The 19,660-nt window shown below is 53.3% G+C and overlaps 1 protein-coding gene and 1 long non-coding RNA gene across 11 annotated transcripts in view; one reads left to right on the forward strand and one right to left on the reverse strand.

Moving 5' to 3' along the window:
• The window catches only part of LOC102733102 (uncharacterized), a 118,244-nt gene that overhangs the window by 93,281 nt on the left and 5,303 nt on the right, over positions 1-19,660 (forward strand). Inside the window, exon 4 of one of the 2 annotated variants that reach the window (XR_014149104.1) lies at positions 19,304-19,458. The exons of the other annotated variant lie outside the window; for it this stretch is intronic. This is a non-coding gene — a long non-coding RNA (uncharacterized LOC102733102). The remainder of the gene's footprint in view (positions 1-19,303; positions 19,459-19,660) is intronic. 2 annotated transcript variants of the gene reach the window in all.
• Positions 1-19,660, reverse strand: part of DLGAP4 (DLG associated protein 4) — a 139,433-nt gene that overhangs the window by 25,471 nt on the left and 94,302 nt on the right. For 5 of the 9 annotated variants that reach the window (XM_081832876.1, XM_081832878.1, XM_006742539.3 and 2 more), the window contains 3 exons: positions 7,474-7,835; positions 4,793-4,881; positions 3,822-4,234 (listed from right to left, as the gene is read on the reverse strand). In XM_081832876.1, the coding sequence (XP_081689002.1) occupies positions 3,822-4,234; positions 4,793-4,881; positions 7,474-7,835 (864 nt within the window). Of the gene's footprint in view, positions 1-3,821; positions 4,235-4,792; positions 4,882-5,128; positions 5,209-7,473; positions 7,836-8,502; positions 8,755-8,855; positions 9,924-19,660 lie in introns of those variants that run through there. The other 4 variants (XM_081832877.1, XM_081832883.1, XM_081832880.1 and 1 more) reach the window with 3 other exon arrangements.

The raw sequence follows: 19,660 nt of genomic DNA on the forward strand, positions 1-19,660 counted from the left end.
AGCGGGGAGGCTGTTTTTCCCTCTCCCTCTGCCCCTCCCCTGCTCGTGCTCTCTCTCTTCTCTCAAATGAATAAATAAAATCTTAAAAAAAAATAAAAATAAAAACTACCGTGTATCAAATGATACTATCAAGAAAATGAAAGGGCAACTTACAGAATGGAGAAAATATTTGCAAATCACATATTTAATAAGGGTCCATTATTCAAAACATATAAAGAACTCTTGCAACTCAACAACAAAAAGACAACCCAGTTAACACATGGACAAGGGGCGCCTAGGTGGCTCAGATTGTTGAGCGTCTGCCTTCCACTCAGGTCATGACCCTGGGATTGAGTCCCTCATCGGGCTTCCTGCTCAGTGGGGAGCCTGCTTCTCCCTCTCCCTCTGCCTGCCGCTCCCCCTGCTCGTGCTCTCTCCCTGTCAAATAAATAAAATCTTAAAAAAAACAAAAAACAAAAACTGGCTTCGTCCATGTTTAAAAAAAACGTCATGAAAAAGGAACAGAGGAAGCACAACCTCTTATATGGATGACCATAGTAAACATTTGATGGACAGAGATAAAGTAAAAAAAACCTCCCAATCTCCACAGATTTCTCCAACAAAAATGTAAAAATAGCCGACAGGTATATGCAAAAATGCTCGACATTATTAGCCATCTTGGAGATGCAAATTAAAACCACAAGGAGATACTACTTCATGTCCACTAGGATGGCTAGATTCAAAAAGACCAATAATTGCAAGCGTTGGTGAGGATGTGGAGGAATGAGAATCCTCATATTCCGCTGGTGGGAATGTTAGATGGTGCAGCCACTGTGGACAATAGTTTGGCACTTTCCTCAGAGCGTTAAACACATTGTTACCATATGATCCAGCAGTTTTACTCCTAGGCATGTATCCAAAAGAAGTGAACATACGTCCGCGTGCACGCACACACACACACACACACACACACACAGGTGTTCAACAGCAATGTTATGGATACTAGCCCCAAAGTGGAAACAATCCAATGTCCCTCAACAGATGAATGGATAAAATGAAGTATACCCATACAGTGGAGGCGTATTCAGCAATAAGGAAGGAAGTGCTCATAGATGCTACAACTTGGATGAACCTTGGGAACATTACGCAAAATGAAAGAAGCCAGACGCAAAAGACCACCATGTGTATAAGTATCCAGAATAGCAAATCCCCGAGACAGAATTCATGGTTGCTAAGAGCTGAGGAGGAGGAGGGAATGAGGAGTGACTACTAATAGTTACAGGGTTTCTCTTTGGAGTGATGAAATCAGTAGTGATGGTTGAACACTGTGAGTGTACTAACTGCCACTGAACGGTACACACTTTAATACACACTTTAAACGGGTGAATTTCATGGCATGTGAATCAGATCAATAAAGCTGTTACAGCGTGAAAAAAAGAAAAGAAAAAGAAAGGCTTCCAGAAAGACAGACAACTGAAAGATAGATATAAGGAAGAAAAGATCAGAGGCTGAGGCTCCAGCCGACAGGTCCCACATCTGAGTGATGGGAATTTCGGAAAGAGAAAACAGAACAAATGCAAGTGAGGAAATTATTTTTAAAAGTAAATGCAAGGCAGGGCACCTGAGTGGCTCAGTCGGTTAAGCATCTGCCTTTAGCTCAGGTCATGATCTCAGGGTCTTGAGATCAAGCCCCACGTCGGGCTCCCTGCTCAGCGAGGAGTCTGCTTCTCCTTCCTCTTCTGCCCCCCCTCCCCGGCTTGTGCTCTCACTTGTACTCTCTCTCAAATAAATAAATAAAATCTTTAAAAAAAAAAAAAGTTAATGCAAGGCTATTTGTCAGAAACAAAAGACCTGCGTCTCCACCTAGAAAGGGCCTGTCCGCTGCTGGCACATGAACGAAGCCCCACTCGGCCTGGCGCTGCGGAATTTACAAGAGAGGTCAAGTGAGGAGCCTAACAGCTTCCATCAATAAAAAAACACAAAGGCCTGAGAGGTGGAATGCATCAAACTTTTCAGTACAAGTAAAGGAAGCTAAACGCAATATAGCCTTAAAGATTCTGAGGGAAAATGATTTTCAACTTTATAGGTGTATGTATATATATAGATTATAGGTGTTATATATGTAGGTTATATATAATATATATACCTATAAACATATACATTTACATATATCATTTATTATTTTCAACTTTACACCCAGCCCAACCCTGTGAGGTCTGAATAAAGATATGCAGTTTCCAAAAATTTATCTCGAATTGAAGGTGTGTGGCAGCAAAGTGAGGGACGATAGCCAAGAAAGCAGAAGGCCATTGGTCTGGAAAGCAGGGTGTCCACCATGGGACAGTGGCCAAGGGCAGTCCCAGGTGATGGAATGGGAAGTCTCTGGACAGCAGCTAGGCAGTAGGCCCAGAGAGTAACCTGGCCAGATGAGAAGAGAGAACGAGAGGGCACCGGGAAAAATATGAAATCATGAGGTTATCTGATACGTGGGCATATCTGGGAAATAACACAGATGCAGGCTGGCAGATCTGGTGGAACGTGTGAGAAAGTAACAAGAGCTTAGAAAATGAAGAGTATAAAAAAGATGAGGCAATCGTTCATTTTAGGAAAAATAAAATGTGGAAAAGGAAAGGAAATCATCATACAGTATTAGGCTCTGCAGTGAACAGTATTTCCATGCTCACGGTGCCCAGAACTACTGGTGGTGTTTAACCCCAAACGGTGATGTCCCACACGGAGGGTGGCGCCCAGGAGGCAGACATGACCAAGCTAACTGCTCATCTCTTAGAGCAGGAAATCAATACATGAAGATGATGAATTTGAGAGGAAATAAAATACCAGAACGCACAGCTGCCGAGAGCTGCAAGCAGGGAAGGCGGGGGCCGGGTGGTGGGCTACCTGGTTCCTGTTGGAAGGCTTTCAGTGCCTTCTCTGGGCCTTGCCTCCACCCTGACTTGTTAAATACTCTTACTGTGGAAAGTTCTTACGACTGTTCTCTGCACAGCAGCAGTGTGACATCAAAGCCGGGACACTGGCCTAGAGGTCCATGGATACGGACCCATCCAAGGGGGCTCTCCCAGGCCCCATGCCATCTGGGGTCAGTGGGATGCTGGCTCCATCCCTTCTGGATACTCTGGAGACCTGTCCTTCCTGCACGTTCTTTGGTGAGGGCCCTCACTGAGGACGAGCTGTGGCCCCTGGGGCCATGGCCTGGAGGTTATCAACCACCTGTGAATCTAGGCTCCCTGCATAATTTTAGCTCTTTCTGGGACTCATTTCTTGGGGGAATTTTTCGAAACAGGCACGATACAGATAGAAACAGAAGTGGAGGACTAGCTGGCTTCTGTGTCATCCGTTCACAGTTCCTCACACCCTGCTGAGGCCCGAGGTTAGATCCCTGGGGCTTGGCATATGGTAGGTGCTCAATAAGGAGCTGTTGAAGGCCTAAGTATGGTACCAGCTGTCTCTGTGTCCGCCACTTCTTCGGGCCCTCCCATGCGTGGCCACCTCCCATCCTCACAAACGCTCACACAGTTGGGGGGCAGGAGTATCTACCTCTCCGTTACACAGAACAAACTGAGGCTGGGAGGCACGTGACTATGGTCACTTCACGAGGAAGGGAAGAGCGGCATCCCAGCCCGGGTGTGGCTGAGCCCACAGCCTGTGCCCCCAGCAGCTGCTGCCATAAATCCTTCCCGGAGAAAGGTTAGGTTAGGTTAGGTAGAGAGATGGCAGAAAGACGGGAAACAGGAGGGGAGCTCACAGCCGACTCCAGCAGGGAACCTGAGGCACAAGCCGGGCCCCCTTCTCTCCAGCCCGGGGGCCGTCCCTGCGGCACTCACCTTCTTCAGAGAGGTTGTTCTCTTTGGTCTCCTTGTCCATCTGGCAGCACCAGCCCTCCAGCCGCTCCGTTTCTGCCTGCAGGAGCTTCAGGAACCAGAAGCCGTCCCGGCGGCAGGCCCCTGGCTGCACTGGCTCTGCTGGGGAGCTGGAGGAGGTCTCGAGCCAGGGGTCAGGCGGGGGCAGCGACGATGCCTCTAGGGCAGGGTCGCTGTTGTCTCCATAGGAGAGGTTGCGCTTGATCTGGGCAATCTTGGGGGCCTGCCGAGGGCCGGCATCGATGCTGATGGAGTTGGGGTGTGGGGTACAGTCCGGGAGGCTCCTCTCAGATGACTTACAGCTTGAGTCATTGGCATCCTGGGTATCTGAGTCGGTGTCCCGTCGGGAGGACATGCTGTGAGAGGGGGCGCTGCTTCTGGGGGGGTGGAAGGGTGGGGGGTGAAGTGGGGCAGGGATAGGAAAAGGTGAGAGTCACCAGGAGGGCCAGGGACCAGAGGCCACCCCAACCCGGACACACGGGAGACAGAGAAACGGATGCATCGTCTGCTCACCATGCGCCTGAAGCGGGTCCCACAGCCCCCCGTCTCATTCTCTGCTCAGCCCTTGCCCCGCCCGTCCGCGCCCACACGCGCACGCGCACACACACACACACACGGACAAGGTCATAAGGTTGCCTGTTTACTGCAGTGGGGCCAGGAAGCCCACCAACATCGGGGTGCTGGGCCATGTCTCTGCTGGCCTCAGCCCCCGGAGGGCTGATTAATCTCGTAGAGCAAGCGCTCACTGGCCCGCCCGCCTGCCTGCCCAGCCTCCCATGCCTGGGCCACTGCCCGAACCCCAAACCCAGCTTGGTTATTAGAAATCCAGCAAGGAGAAGTGGGTTAGGGAGAGCAGGAGGAGAAGGCGCAGGAGAGGTGAGAGCAGAGGGAGGGAGAGGAGGGGGAGAAGCAGCCACCACCTCTGTGTGACTTACCGCCAGTCGTCCTCTACCTGAACCCCGATGGACTGGAATTTGGTAGCGGGACTGGGCTCCTCTTTTGGCACTGGCTGAATGCAGTCAACCTTATTGAAGGACAACGACAGCAACAGCACGGAGACAAAGACAAAAATAAAAAACAAACACCACACTTGCTGCTGAAATTCACATTAGTGGGACGACGCAGAAGGACAGACAGACACGAGGCATGCGGACACTGCACATGGGCCCGAGGCCAGACCCAGTGAAGCCGGGCACTGCTCATTCGCGCGGAGGCGGGCGGGCAGGTGGGCGGGAAGGGGGGATGGGGTGGAGATGACTGGCTTTCCCTACTCTGAGGAGGGTGCCATCACATCGATTGCTTTGGGTCCGTTGTCCTCCGAGAGGTGGGAACCGTTCCTTCTAGTCCTCTCCTTTACACGCATCAGAGAGAAGAAAAAAAAAAAGAAGGACGACGAGAGAGAAAGAAAACACACACACACACACAAAGCCACAGCCGTTATCTGGTGTAGTCGAAGCTGGGGGCTGTCTCGAGGCAAGGATCGCTCCCCCAACCCTGCTGCTGAAGGGCAGGCTGGAGGCGCCTGTCTCAGGGCCAAACCTTGGACAGCGGTTCTGGATGTGGAAACTGCCCGCAGGTGATACAGTGAGGCCCCAGGACACTCTGGGATGCTGTCCCTGGGCCTGGATGGCTGAGGTGACCTTCAGCCGTGGGTGGGCCTGGGGAGCAGTAGGAAGGACCAGGGCCAGGGCCAAGTGCAAAAGCTAGCACTTTTCCTACGCTCCTGTGAAGTGGAAGGAAACCCGGCAGCAATCATGCCCTGAGTCCTCCGTTCTTCTCTGGGACTAAGATGTGTGGCCATGGAGCAGCCAGGCCAGCCCTTCCATCACTGCTCATGAATGAGGAGAACCCACACCTGACCTAGGGCTTGAGGTACCAAGGGGTGGGATGCGGGTTGTCAGGGCATCCCTGGAAATTGGGGACTCCCAGTCCCTTGTCTTCACAGATGTGGAAGGGGGGCTGCAAGGCTTTCTGGAGCAGGGGCCGGGCGCCAGGCTCCTCGCCATGGGGACGCAGCTGCATTTCTTCTGCAGCAAAAGTCCACTTGGGAAGTGCAGCATCACGGATCTCAAAGAGCTGTGACAAGAGCTCGGCACAGGAGTGGGGGTGAATCCCAGAAAGGGGAAAGCCCAGATGGTCCTAAGAGCTAGGATCCTCATCCCCATGTGAATTTCTGGATGAAAGGAACCAACGGTGAGCCTAGCTCAGACCTTCTGAAAAGACAGGAGCCTCTGGTTTGGCCAAGGAGAGGGTGGGTCTGCCCAAACAATGACCCTCAGTGGTCAAGGCCAAGAGACTAGGCTTTTCTGATGTCCCTAAGAATCCCTCTTGGAGCAGCTTCACAGGGCGGGGGCTGGACTCCTTACGAAGGAGCCCAGAAATCATTAGTCCCCCAGACAACTCTGTTTCTGTATTTGTGGGGAAACTCAAGCCCCAAGTTGCCTCTTAGGGAGAAAATAATTCAGGCCAGTGCAAGACATTGGCTAGTGAGCCTTCTCTGGTCAGAGCGAGGGGTTCTTCCTCGTGTCTCAAGTTCCTTGGGCATTCTAGCACTCTGCCGTCCACTCAGCCACATCCGGTTGCTCTGGGGCGGCTGGGGAAATGGGGAGCCCTTGCAGCCCTAAGCCACAACACACACCAGCTTGACCTCCCTGAGGGCTCCACCTTCCCCAAGCTCAAGGCTCACCGTAGCCGCCCTCCCTTCCTCCCTGCCCTGAGTGTGGTCCACTTTAGTCTGACGTCCAGACAGAGCACGGAGAGTTCTCTCACTCTGGAGTCAAAGCAACTCTTGACTCCTGCGAGGCAGGGCTCCAGCTGCCCCAGCTTGGCTGCCAGAGAACAGATTACTGCTGTCCGGTGCATGCAGGAGGCGCGGTGACGCAGGGGAGGGGACGCTGGTGTGCCCTGCCCCGCTGCGTGCTGCGGCCATGGGTGCATAGTGAGTTTGGCTTCCAGGAGGGTCTGCTGGCTTTGGCCACTCAGTCCCGGGGAAATATCTGCCTGGATCCTTTCCCGTGGAGGGAGGCATCGGGACCAGCATCACACTTCTCAATTTGACATGGGCCTGGTGCCTCGAGCCACCTACCTGTCCCCAAGGCCCGAGGGGGCTCTGGGTAAAGTTCCCCTCAAGTAACCCCCATGGCTCAAGGGCTCTGGGTCCCGGGCCCCAGGCCCATCGGCGTCTAGGCTCCACGCTGCTCCCGCCGCCAAGCGGGGCTGTGGCCTCCGCGCCCGAGCTGACCTTGGATTAGAGAACTGTTAGGCCAGTCCCACCTCCCACAAGTCGGCTGGCAGGGCAAAGGGTGGAGTGGACAGACAGACGGTGGACAGGTGAACAGTGGACAGGAGATGGCTGGCTGAGTGTAACTACATTCACTGGGACAGCCCATCAGAGGAGCAGGGGCACATGCCCACAGCTGCAGATCACCACAGGAGTGGGCAAATGCAAGGAAGGTGTGGCTATGCGTGTAATTTGGTTTGGCCACTTGGAGCCAACCCCCCCAAATACAGACAAACCACTTTGCCCCAGAGCCCTAGTGGGCCTCCACCAGATGTAATTACACACAGGCAGGTGCAGAGTGGGCTGAGGACACAAGAGTGTGAAAGGGACCCCTACTTGTATTCCTATAGATGACAGTTTCCTTTTGGGGATGGCCTCAGGGTGGGATTCAGAGCTGGTCAGCGTCCCTTGTTCACTCTTCAGAGCTGCATGTTTTGGGGGTGGCTCAGGAGCCTCAGGGGCTGGGGTGACTCCGCCCCGTGTCACACTGGGCGGTCGGGTACTGCTGTCCAGGCTGTCCGACGAGTTGCTCAGGCCCGACTGGCTTGTCACCTCACTCTTGTGGTCCTGGCTGTCCAGGTAGGTGTCCTGGGCAGACTCAGTACTGCTCTGGACCGTGACAGAGATGAAGGGCTTTGACGTGGTACGTGGAGGGACCGGTGGTGGGGTCTTCTTATATGCCACTAGGCATGATGAACCTGCAGACAGGGGAGAGGAGGATAGGGAGAAGGTAAGGTCCCAACCCTCTCGAACCCCTTTCAGGTTCGAGAACCCACCTGACCAGCCCTAGCTCTGGCCTCAGCTGTTCCCTCAAGGAGGATTTCTGGAGCAGGAGAGTGGGGGGGTCTGACAGCAATGACCAAGACAGACAGACACAGGCCCTGCCTACTCTCCTACTAGGCCAAGGCCAAGTCTAGCTGGGGATGCCACCATGGACCAAAGACATCCTCCACCTCATAGTCCCATACAAAGGTATTTTCCAGCTGGGACATGGGTTAGATGATAAAGTTCATGGTGCCACAAGACAGCCTGACCCAGTGCGAGGGGAGACAGAGACAGCAGAGTAGAGGGCAAGAATACTAAGCAATGTTAACCTTGCTTCCTAAAGCTCACTGAGAGACCTACTGCTCCCCCGGACTTTTCCTCCTCTACCTTCCCTCTGCTTGGACGCCCCCTCTCTGTCTGGTCAAAGACGAGCACCTCCTTCAGGGTCCAGCTAAACCTACCCCCATCTTGCTATTCCACCCCCCCCCATACATATGGGGTTATGTGGAAACCCCATACACCAGTCTGCCTCCCTTAAGACTCCACCATACCTGGTCCAATTCCCCATTCTCCACCATGATTCAGGGAACCAGGACCTACCATGGGTGGGAGCTGGGGTCATCTCTGAATTCCAGATGTAATTACACATCTGGCCTGGGGCTGGCCCACAGCAGGGGCACAGAATGCTGAAGGCCCACAGCTGGCTTATTAAATGCCCAGCTTTTTGTCTGAAACAGAAGGTGCTGTTCAAACAGCAGTCGCCACTTGCTGTGAGGGCCTGGGTCAGACCCGACAGCTTTTCTCAGCATCTTAATTCCAAACGTCCTTTCCCCCATGAGGATTAAAACAAACCTCGTGATCATGGTATCTCCCCTGCCCTCCCCCTTGTGTTCCTGCTCTCGCTGTCTCTCTGTTAAATAAATAAATAAAATCTTTAAAAAAAAAAAACAAACCTCTACCTGAGTGACTTTAAGCTCTGCCTTCAAGGGGCTACTGATCAGGGTGATGCTGATGGCCCAAAGGAAACCCACAAAACCAGGCCCGGGGCCGCAGGGGCCACCAGCAAGGCACAGCAGAATCCGTCCGCCACTGTGAGAATCACTACCCAGCCCTGTCAGAATGGCTAAATTACAAAACGGTGACAACACTAAGTGCTGGTGAGGATGTGCGGAAACGGAATCACTCATACATTGCTGCTGGGAATGCAAGACGGTACCGCCACCCTGGAAAATGGTTTGGCAGTTTCTTTCTTTTGAAGATTTTATTTTTAAGTAATCTCTATTACTTAGGGGCTCAAACTCACAACCCGGAGATCAAGAGTCATACGCTCTACTGACTGAGTCAGCCAGGCGCCCCTTGGCAGTTTCCTTTAAAGCTAAATATGCAGTTATCATATAATCCAGCAATTGCACTTTTGGGCATTTACTTATCCCACAGAAATGGCAACATGTTCACAAAAGAACTCCTACATGAGTGTTCATGGTAGCTTTATTTGTCCCAGCCAAAAACTAGAAACCACCTAGATACTTCAGTGACTGGTTTAACAAACTGGCACATCCAGACTGGAATACTACTGAGCAATAAAAAGGAACCAGCTACTGATATAGGCAACAACTTGGATAAATCGCAAGTGAATTATGCCAAGTGGAAAAAAGCAATCTCAAAAAGGTACATACTATACAGCTCTATTTATAAAGCATTCTTCAAACGGCCTGATTATAGAGATGGGAAGCAGATTATTGGTTGGTGGGGAGACGAAGGGGAGAGGGTAATGCGGAGGCTGGGAGGGACATGGGTGTGGCTATAAAAGGGTGGCGAAGATCCTCCGTGTGCTAAGAAGTGGGGACAGGCGGTGGACACATGAACCCGCACAGCACTGGACACGAAGCAAGTAAAGGGAAAATGGTGGAGTCTGAGTGAGACCGGCTGGCTAGTATCTACATCAATATTCTGGTTATGACATTATATTAGTTTTGCAAGATTATACCATTGCGGGAAACTGGGAAAAGAGTAGATCGGATCCTCTGTGTTATTTCTTACAACTGTATGTAAATTGCAATTACCTAAAAATAAAAAATTTAATTTAAAAAGCCCTTCCATCATTCGATTCATCCGACAAACGTGTTAGGCCAAGCCCTGTACAGACTCCAGGAAAGCTAGGAGCCGAGATTCTCAGCAGAGAATCAGTCGTGAAAGGAGTGCTTGAACGGTAACAGAAGCCACAGTGGAAGAGCCTGGGAGCCGGGCCTCAAGCCTGAGTCTGGAGGTGACAAAGGGCTCTGGGAGCTCAGAGCCAGGAGCGCTCAGTTCCCACTCTGCTCAGAATTTCCCAGTCCTGCTGAGGCCTTGAGGGAGGGATCCGTCCAGACACACCCCCAGTCTCTGCCTCCCCAGCCTGAGAAGGGCGGCCCACGGGCAGAAGACGATGGGCAGGGCAGGCAGGAGGCTGGGCTGTGGTCAACAGGAGCAGGACCCTTCCATGCACTGCCCGGCGGGAGAAGGGACGGGCCCGCTCGGGGAGGAGGGGCTCCTGTGTTCAGCTTGAGGCCATGAAGCACAGGCTCAGCCCCAAGCTGGGTCATTCACTGAGCTGTACTCAGCAGCTTTATGGCTTTGTAATTTAAACCTCATAGTGACCCTGTGAGGCGGGGACAGGATTGTGCCCACTTTACAGATGGGGCATGGGAGGTTCAGAAAGGTCAGATAATTTTATTTATTTATTTGAGAGAGAGAAAGAGCATGAGAGGGGGTAGGGTCAGAGGGAGAAGGAGACTCCCCGCCGAGCAGGGAGCCCGATGCGGGACTCGATCCCGGGACTCCAGGATCACGACCTGAGCCGAAGGCAGTTGCTTAACCAACTGAGCCACCCAGGCGCCCCAGAAAGGTCAGATAACTTACCCAGAGCTGCTAACAGTAAGTGGCAACCAGCATCTGTTCAGCTGTGCAGGCTCTCTTCACTCTGCTACCCCAGCTTTAGGCCCCTCCCTGCTAGGACGGGGCTGCACTGATCACTGTGCCCCGCAGTATCCTGCTAGATTCTGGAGCCCGTCTGCAGGGGCGTGCCCAAGCTGAGATCGGACTGCTGGAGGAGGGAGGGCCTAGACTAAAGGCAGAGGCCTGGCTTCTAGGCCCTGGCAATCACTCATGGAAGTCTCTGGCCCACTCTGGACTTTCCAGTACCCCCATCTGTTCAGTGGGTGGGGAGGAGTTCTAACCCAGGTGGTAGCACACCATATTCACACGGCCCTTGACAAACTCAAAGCATTTTCCCATTCGTTCTCATTCAAGGATAGGAGAGATTCCTGCTCTAAATCCCTTCTCTCCACTGCCTGAAATTCTACCATGAGAGTCATTCCTTTGATGGTAAGGAGCCAGAAGCCAGAAGGCAGCAGAGAACCAAACAAGCCTGGGTTCAGATCCCAGCTCTGTCTTACACTAATTTGGTGGCCACAGGAAGGGATTACAGAGGCTACATCACAGAGAGTAAGGCTTCAGGCCCAGGGCTGCCATGGCTCCTATTAGTTTCTGGTACATAGTGAGCTAGACCTGGAGTGGGGGTGGGGGGTGGTGAGCTACCTCTGGGTCACTGGTCAGAGAGGCTGGGCTGGTTCTCTGACCAACCCTGGGGACGTTTTCCTGCAAGAGCTAGACATTAAGAGCAGCTTGTTGAAGCCAATGGCTAACAGCGCCCAGCAGAGCAAGAACTGGGTTCTAAGCCTGGCTGAGGCTGGGACCCATCACGGTCCTTGTCCCCATCTGTGGGGTGGTGCTGTCACTGGCCTGAAGGAGTTAGTGTGTGCAGTGACCTATGTGGAAGAGGCATCCCTGTCAGGAGACAGTGGGGTGCCCAGACAGAAGACTAACCCTCCAGCCTCTCGCTCAGGGTTGTCCAGGTCCAGAGTCCTGCTGACACACACTCAGAGGGAAAGTGAACTAGCAAGGGGCCAGGCCACATGGCCAGATGTGATAAGAGGAAAGGTGAACTTATCTAGGATTTGCTAGGTCTCCTGGGGCACAAGTCACAGCCAGGTAAGTGCTGTGACTAAGAGGGAGGATTTCAGGGCCTTGGGGCCTCCCCGGGCAGCAGGCATCCCTCAGCTCTGAGCACTGTCTTTCCCCAGGGCAGGAGGATGAAAAACAGGCCCAGGACTGGACACTCCGGCCATTCTGTGTTCCTTGCCCCCACTGCCCTTCTTCCCAGTGTGGGGCTATTACACATGCTGCTCCTTCTACCTGGAAAGTCCCCACTCCTCATGCTTCCAGTTTCCCTTCTTCAGAGAGGTCTCCTCTGACTGCCCTCTACTCTCAGATCAGCCAGCATCTCCATCAGAGCCCCTGTCGCATTTGTCATCTGCTCATTTAGGCATTTACTTGTTGATGGTTATAGGCTTGGGGCCGTTGGGGGAACTCTGTCTGTCTTGGCACAGCAGGTCATATCCCAGGCCCAGGGTACTACCTCAAGCTTTAGAGAAAGCTCTCAATAATATTTGTTGAATGAGAAAATGAACCTCATCCCTGCTATAAAAACCGGTTAGTTGCCCCAAGTCAAGATCATGTAGCTTTAGCGAAGGCTCCCAACACTGGAGTATGTAAGCTTCTTGTCTCCTCCCCCTATTGGAAGCCCTTTCTAAAGCCTGGTCCCGACTGACCACCCATCTCTGCAGCTTCATCTCCTGTTCTCCCACCCCCTTAGCATGGCCCTTCCAGCTTCAGAGAACCAAATGTACGTTTTTCCAAACACACCACACTCTGCATGCACCCAAGCCTTTGCACATGCACTTGGCCTACCAGAATCCCTTTGCGGGTCCTTCAGCCAGTCCCTCCACCCCAAGCTCTTGCTGGCCCAGGCAGTCTGCCCCTCTCCTTTCTCTGTGGATCAGCTGGAACACTCGGGGCTGTGGCTGTGCCCGACTGAGTGTGTGTCCCATGCGTGTCACCAGCCCAGGACCCAGCCCACGATCCAGCAAAATCGTCATTTGCCAGTTAAACTTTAGAGGGGGGCAAGTGCCCCAGAGACCCAAGATGTTGGACCTGGCCGGCGCCGCATCCTCCAGGATGGGACTGTGGCCCTCCCTGCCCAGGGGAGACATTCTATGGGCCACAATTTATAATAACATAGCCCGTGGGTCCAACTTTTTTGTCCATTCAGTCTGGAAAACGTTCAGATTTGCCCAGGAAGCTAGAGACTGAACATACCTCCAGCTGAGCCACAGCAGTGCGCACATGGAGGCCCCCCCACCCCCCGCCCCAGGAGCTGCATGCTTCCCTGCCCCCATCTCGGCCCAGCCAGTCCATCAAGCCCAGGCTCAGACAGGAGCCGGTTGTGCAAGGCCTCCTCCGTGCAGTCTGCCCCCGGCCCCAGACATCCAGCCCAGCCTCCCTGCCCCACAGCACACAAGTCCTTGCTTCTTCTAAGTAGAAGCTCCCTTTGTCTCATTTCTGCCTTCTGCTTCAAGATCTTATCCAGCAAACTCTATCAGGTCAGAATGAATTTATTTCTGCATTTTTTTTTTTAAGTCAACGTGTAACAAGATGACCCAACAGAGCTTTAGACACTCAGCAGAATGGCTGTGACTCTGTCTCCCCAGAGATACAGACGCAGCCACCCCAGGCAAGTAGCCCCCTGCAAGTGCCTTGGAGGCCCAGCATGGCCCTCCTGCTGCTGGCAACCGGGGGCCCAAGCTTGGCAGGGGAGCTGAAGAAGAGGCCTAGACTCCTGAAGAGCAGCGGGTGCAGGGGGCCCCAGACAGTGTGGGAGCCACGGCAGCGGGCTTGACAAGAGGCCGTGGGGCCCATGTCAGCCCCCTGAGGACAGACAGCGCTGGCCTCTGAGCCAGAGCTGCCTTAACTCCTTTTGCTGGCCCTGCCAGGCTGAGGAAAGGGCTTGTCAGAGGAAGGCTCAGGGCCTATGGGATCCCTGCCCTCTCTCACCAGTGAGCAACCTGTCAAATGACACAGCTCAATGGGGCAGCCCATTTGGGTGCTGTGGGAAAAACAGCTCAAGGCTTCCACCTACCAGTCTCAAAGGCCTCCCTTCGTCCCTCTGTTTCTTCCCCCAAAACGGGAAGTTGGGAAGCAATTCCGAGCAGTGAGGTCAGGATCAGGGACAGACTGCCCTCTCAGAGCCACATTCCTGCTGACAGCCGTGACCCCACTGTCCCACCGTGTCAGTCTGGAAGCTACCTCCCTCGCTGTGCCTTCAGAGCTAGCAACTTCAAACTTTAATTCCAAACTCCAGCGAGAGCGCCTGGCAGCACCTCTTACCCCAACGTCCTCCTGGGAATCCTCCACCACTCCCCAGAACCAGGTGCTTCCTAACTGCCCCTCCCATCCATTCCTTGTCCCCTTGATCTAGAGCCAGCCTCCGCTAGAACACCCAGACTGCTCCTCTCTGGCCCCCAACCTCCTGTCCTGCCTTTCCAGTCCCTCCTCCACCTTGGTCGGCCACTTGAGAAATGCAACCACATCACGGCTTAGTCTGAAACCTTTCCATGGTGCCACAACCCACCCAGTGGACTTGGAACAAACCCTTCAGCGGGGGCCTTCAGGGCCTCCAGAATCGACACCTGCCTTGGACCCCAACGTGCACAGGAGCCAAGAGGTCACAAACGTGGCACACTGGGGAAGACAAAGCAACAAAGCTCAGGGAGCTCCGGCCCCACCCTTGGAGTCCTGTCCGGAAACCAGGATGCGCTCCGATGCCAACAGTGGCCCTTACCGAGCACTGGCTGGGCCAGGCCTGAGCAGGGGCTTCATACACAGTCAGTCCCCATGACTCGGGACTCTATCCGAATTCACCTACTTGATAACATTTGTTTGTAACCTCGAAACCGACACTCACGGGGTTTTTGTGGTCACTGCCAGACGCGCACAGGGAAGCGGAGCCACCCACCCAGTGCACACTTTCCTAGCTAAGCTTGAACAAGGGGACACCCTGCCTTCTTGTTTCAGCTCTCCTACTATAAACCAGTGTGCTTTTCCTGGTCTATTTAGGGGTATGTTTTTCACATTTTTATTCTTTCTGTTGGTGATTTCTCCATAGCGCTGAAGAAGGCCGTGATGTGCCTATGGAGAAAACAGGTATCCAACAAGCCTTGTGCGGGCATGAGTCATAGTGCTACTGGCCAATTCAGTGTTAATAAACCATTAGTATATTATTTTTAAACAGAAAGACGCAGAAAACAAGGTTATGTATTGATTGGCTGGTGGAAATGTGACCGAAGTCTTGCAGGGCCTCGATTTCCCCCAGGAGCCATGGTTCAGAACGCATTCACTAATTCAGCGTCTGTCAGACTTCATGAACGTAACTACTGCAAATGAGGAGGATGGATTGCACTCCAGCCAACTGAATCCTCAAAATGGGTGCATGCGAGGTAGGTCTGCCACTGCTCCAGTTTACAGATGAGGCTCAGAGGGGCGGAACAATGCCCTACCTAGCTCACCTCCCAGAGAGGCAGTGTTGGGGCTGGGGCTTAAACCTGGGCTGCCGGAAGGCTACTACCCTGTGCCCCCCACCCACTGCACTAAGTGGGTGAGGGTCATGTGGAGGCAGTACCCTTGGGCACATCAATGATTTCACCCAGAAAATGGGGTGTGCTACCCAATATGCCCTGAGTAGGAGCCAAAGAGATGACAGATAGGAAGCTTTATAATCATGGGCGGGGCCCCTGCAACTACTGTTACCATGGTTTCTGGATCAAGGAGAGAGTGATCACCTCCTGGGGACCCCAGTCACCCACTGGCAAGGAAACGTGGGGCTTTCACGTGAAGGGATCCTCTGTGAGCAAAGGAGCAGGACAGGACAGCCCCCAAGGCATGAGAAGACCGTTGTGGGCAGGGCACGGCTTGGCCAAGTAGGACTGAGGTAATGGTGCCAGTGAAGGGAAGACAGGGACCAAGGCAAGGAGGCCTGAGGGCTGTGTCCTTGGCTTCCTGGGGCTGTCAGGAACAGAGGCATCTTCTTCCTACCTGCAGTATCCCTCATAAAGTCCGTCCCAACTGGCCTGCAGTCAGGGTTTTATAGCACCAGACCTGACAGCAGCCGGAGGGCAGATCACCTCCTGTCTCAATAGCCCAGTGCACCAGGCAGCTCCACGTGAAGTGCCAAGGCCATCTCAAGCTGAGAGTGTCCAGAATGAATCTGAATCCCTTTCTCCCCCACAATGGCCTTGCTCTCAGAGAGCGGGGACCTCATGCACTCAGTTACACACTCCAGAAGCCTGGGAATGCCCCCCCTTCCCATCCACCTCCATCTGCCCTCCCCCACAAAAGCACATTTTATAGAGACTGGCTTCTATCCCCACCAGCCTGGTCTAGGTTGCCACTTTCTGTCCTCTCTCCTTTCTGCTTTGTCAGTGGCCCAACCCACCCACAACCACTCTCCCAACAGCAGCCTGAGGAATCTTTTTAAAGTACAAAATGGACTACTTCCTTCCCTTTCTAAAGCCTTCAAAGGCTCCCCACTCCATGAAGAATAAAAGGCACACCGCTCACTTTGGCCTACAATAAGAACTGGCCTCCCCATCCCCCCATCTCCAGCCTCGGTTCCTATACCTTCTCCTTGCTCATTCTGTTCCAGCCGCACTAGCCTCTTCGCTGTTCTCAAACATTCTGAGCATGTGCCCACCTCAGGGCCGCTGAACCTGTGAAATGATCCCCACCCTCATCTTTGCATGTCTACTCCTTCCTAACCTGATCTGTCTCTGCTCAGGAGTCAGGTCCTCAAAAGGACCTCTCTGACCACCCTGTTTCATTCATGCATTAAGCAACTTACTGGTTTACTTGTCTTCTGTCACTCTCCTACCAGAAAGGGATCCTGAGTATCTAATACAGGTTCCCGAGGGTGGAGACCCTCAGTATCTTGTATAATTTACAGCACCAGGCCAATACATGGCTGGGTTCTGTAAATACTGAATAAATGAACAACCCCCTATTTGACAGTTGGGCAAACTGAGGCTCAAGGAAGCAAAATGATCTACTCCTGAGTCTGAGTTGGAATCCAATGCCCAGGGCCAGGGCTTTGAGCTCCTTTTAGGTCAGTCCCAAAACACACACACATACAGGCGCACTACAGGGACAGTCTGGTGGGATGTAAAGCCTTGAGCACTGCTGCTTGAAGTTGGGTAATGAGGCTGTGGGAATGAGAGCTCAATAAATCCTAAGGAATGGGTATCAGAAATTGTTTGGAAATAACCATTCCTAGAAGCTGGCAGAGAGGGAAAGCAAGCAGTGCTTCCAGCAACATTTTCCAGGCCAGGCGTATCACAAGTTCAGATTTAAAAGAATCATTACTGAATGAGTCCTGCCCAGGTGCTACTTCATTCCAGACATAGGCCTGGGAGGGGAGATAATTATCACTGATGTTTTATAGATGAGGGAGCAGGCTTTTCACTTTGAGTGGCAGCGTAGAAAAGCTCTGTTCTATGAGGCCAAGGTGCCAGGTTCTAAACTCAACACTGGACGTGGTGGGCCAGTGTCCCTTGCACAGGACCTGATCCTTTCTGGGCCTTAGTTTCCCCAGCTGTAAACTAAGCAGACTGACCTTGAATGGGGGTCACAAGTTCAAATGTCTATAGGAGACTGCTTATCTAACCCCTCTGGGTCCACAGCTGCCATGTGGGAACCGGATGACAGAAGAAAGAAATCTGGACTTAAAAATAATAATAAAACCCTTATATTTTTAAATGGAATGAGTTCAGTCAAAGTTTTAAAAAACACTGTGCAGGGACCTGCCTGCCACCTAATGTGCACATAGATCTGTGACTGCTGGAGCAGCGGTCCTCAGACCTCTTTGCTTTTTCTGGAGCTCTAGCCCCTCTTCCCCGGCTCCCTCTCCCCCTGCTCTGTTTGCAAGACCCTCCCCCTTGGAAAGGCAGGACACCCTTGGGAACCTTGAAATTAAGCAGCCAGGAGGTACTTCTGATGGTGTCTCAGGTCTGGCTGGGTGAAAGCAGAGAAAGCCCCTTCTGGTCGGCAGGCCAGGTCCGGCTTCAGGTTCTTGGCACCAGGGCACAGGTGGGGGGAGAGGACAGGGTCCGGAGTGCAAATGGCCAACCCCCTTCATGGGCCTGGAGCAGCTGCTTGAGAGGACCCCACCTGGTTGCCCCCTGCCCCGGGGACAGCTGCTCTGCTCCTCAGAAGCACGGTTTGCGCCCCAGCTGGGGCAAGGGTGTGTGAGGGTTCTGTCCTGACACGTTCAGGCCAGAGGGGCAGAGGAAGGGTTACACAATGCCCTCCGGATGGACCCAGAGTGCAGCTCAGCTGGGTCTCCAGGACGGGAAGCAGTGGGTCGGGAGACTTCACAAGCTCCAGGGCCCCTCCCCTGGCTGAGGGTGGCCCTGAGCTGGCCTAGCATGAAGCACTTTAAGGGTTTCAGCTCACCACCTCTTTACCAGGCTGACCATTCCCGTTTCAAAGAGGAAGAAAATGAAGCTCAGAGAGAAGTGAGCAACCCAAGGTCGCACAGCCAGTGAGGACCACTGCTCCAGCAGTCACAGACCCCTGTGCCACATTAGGTGGCAGGCAGGTCCGTGCAACCCAAGGTCGCACAGTGGAAAAGCCCAGATCTGAGCTCAGCCTTTTTGATCCCAGAGCCAGAGCTTGTAGCTACTGCTGCACCATGATGCCCACGGCTGGAGTCTGGTGCCACCCAGCAGCGCCTGGCTGAGATCTCGGCCAGGCCAGTTCCCCAGGCAGGACCTAGACAGGCTTCCGCTCCTGGGGCCCTCAAGCAGGGTCTGACGATTTCCTGAGTAAGTTAGAAGGTGGCAGCCTCTGGCTCTGCTGGCCATGGGGGCAGAGGCCTGGTGCCCCCTGGACCAGAACCCTAGCACTTGGAAGGAAAAGGTGGCCCCCCATCCCCGTCTGGGATCACTGCGGCCCACTGCCCTTCCTCAGGCCCTTCTCCTCCAGGTGTGTGGTCCCAGACACTCTGGCCCTCTCACCAGAAACACCAGAACCCTTGACATGGGTTCCCCAGTTGCCCAGGATTCCCCCAGCTTGGCTCTCACTACAGCTTCAAAGTAAAGCCCAGAGAGGTCACACAGCTGGTTGCAGGGGTGCTGGGATTAGAAATGAGGAGGAGGAGCCTCCAAATTCCAGAGTCCTAGGAGATAATAATGCCAGTAATTTTCAAACCAGGTTCTGAGGGCCCCCAGGGGGGAACTGAGGAAGGCCTTTTTGACTCCCATCCCATTCCAGGTCCCTCAGAGCGGCTCCCATTTTTTCTCCATATGGAATTCCCACACAGTACCCTGAGACCCACCACACAACTTCAACCTCCTCATAGTACAAAGGAAGAAACTGAGGATCAGAAAGGCACATGTGCTCTCTGAGGATCAAGTGGCAGAGCAGGGGCCTCTGCCTGGGGCTCTAAGTGTGGGTGTGTCCCTCTTCTCCCCAGACTGAGAAAGGAAGATGCCTTCAGGTTCCCAGCCTGGAGACCACCAGCTCCAGGCGTTCAGGGAGGCAGCCCTACCTCCTCCAGCCCCTGACCAGGGGACCCCAAATAGCATGCTATTCTCAAAATCCACTTCTACCATTACGGCAAAGTATCCGGTAAGCAACCTGTCAGGCAACATTCACTCCTCGCCCATTCTCTCTTTTTAAGATTTTATTTTTAAGTAAGCTCTATACCCAATGTGGGGCTTGAACTTACAAATCCAAGATCACGCTCTACCAACCAGGCCAGCCAGGCGCCCCCCTCCTCATCCCTTCTGTGTTGGAATCTGCCACAAACATCGTCTTGCTATCTTATTTA

The sequence above is a fragment of the Leptonychotes weddellii genome, chromosome 10 (assembly GCF_054177405.1).
Source record: "Leptonychotes weddellii isolate Sample4059 chromosome 10, ASM5417740v2, whole genome shotgun sequence".
Lineage (NCBI taxonomy): Eukaryota > Metazoa > Chordata > Mammalia > Carnivora > Phocidae > Leptonychotes > Leptonychotes weddellii.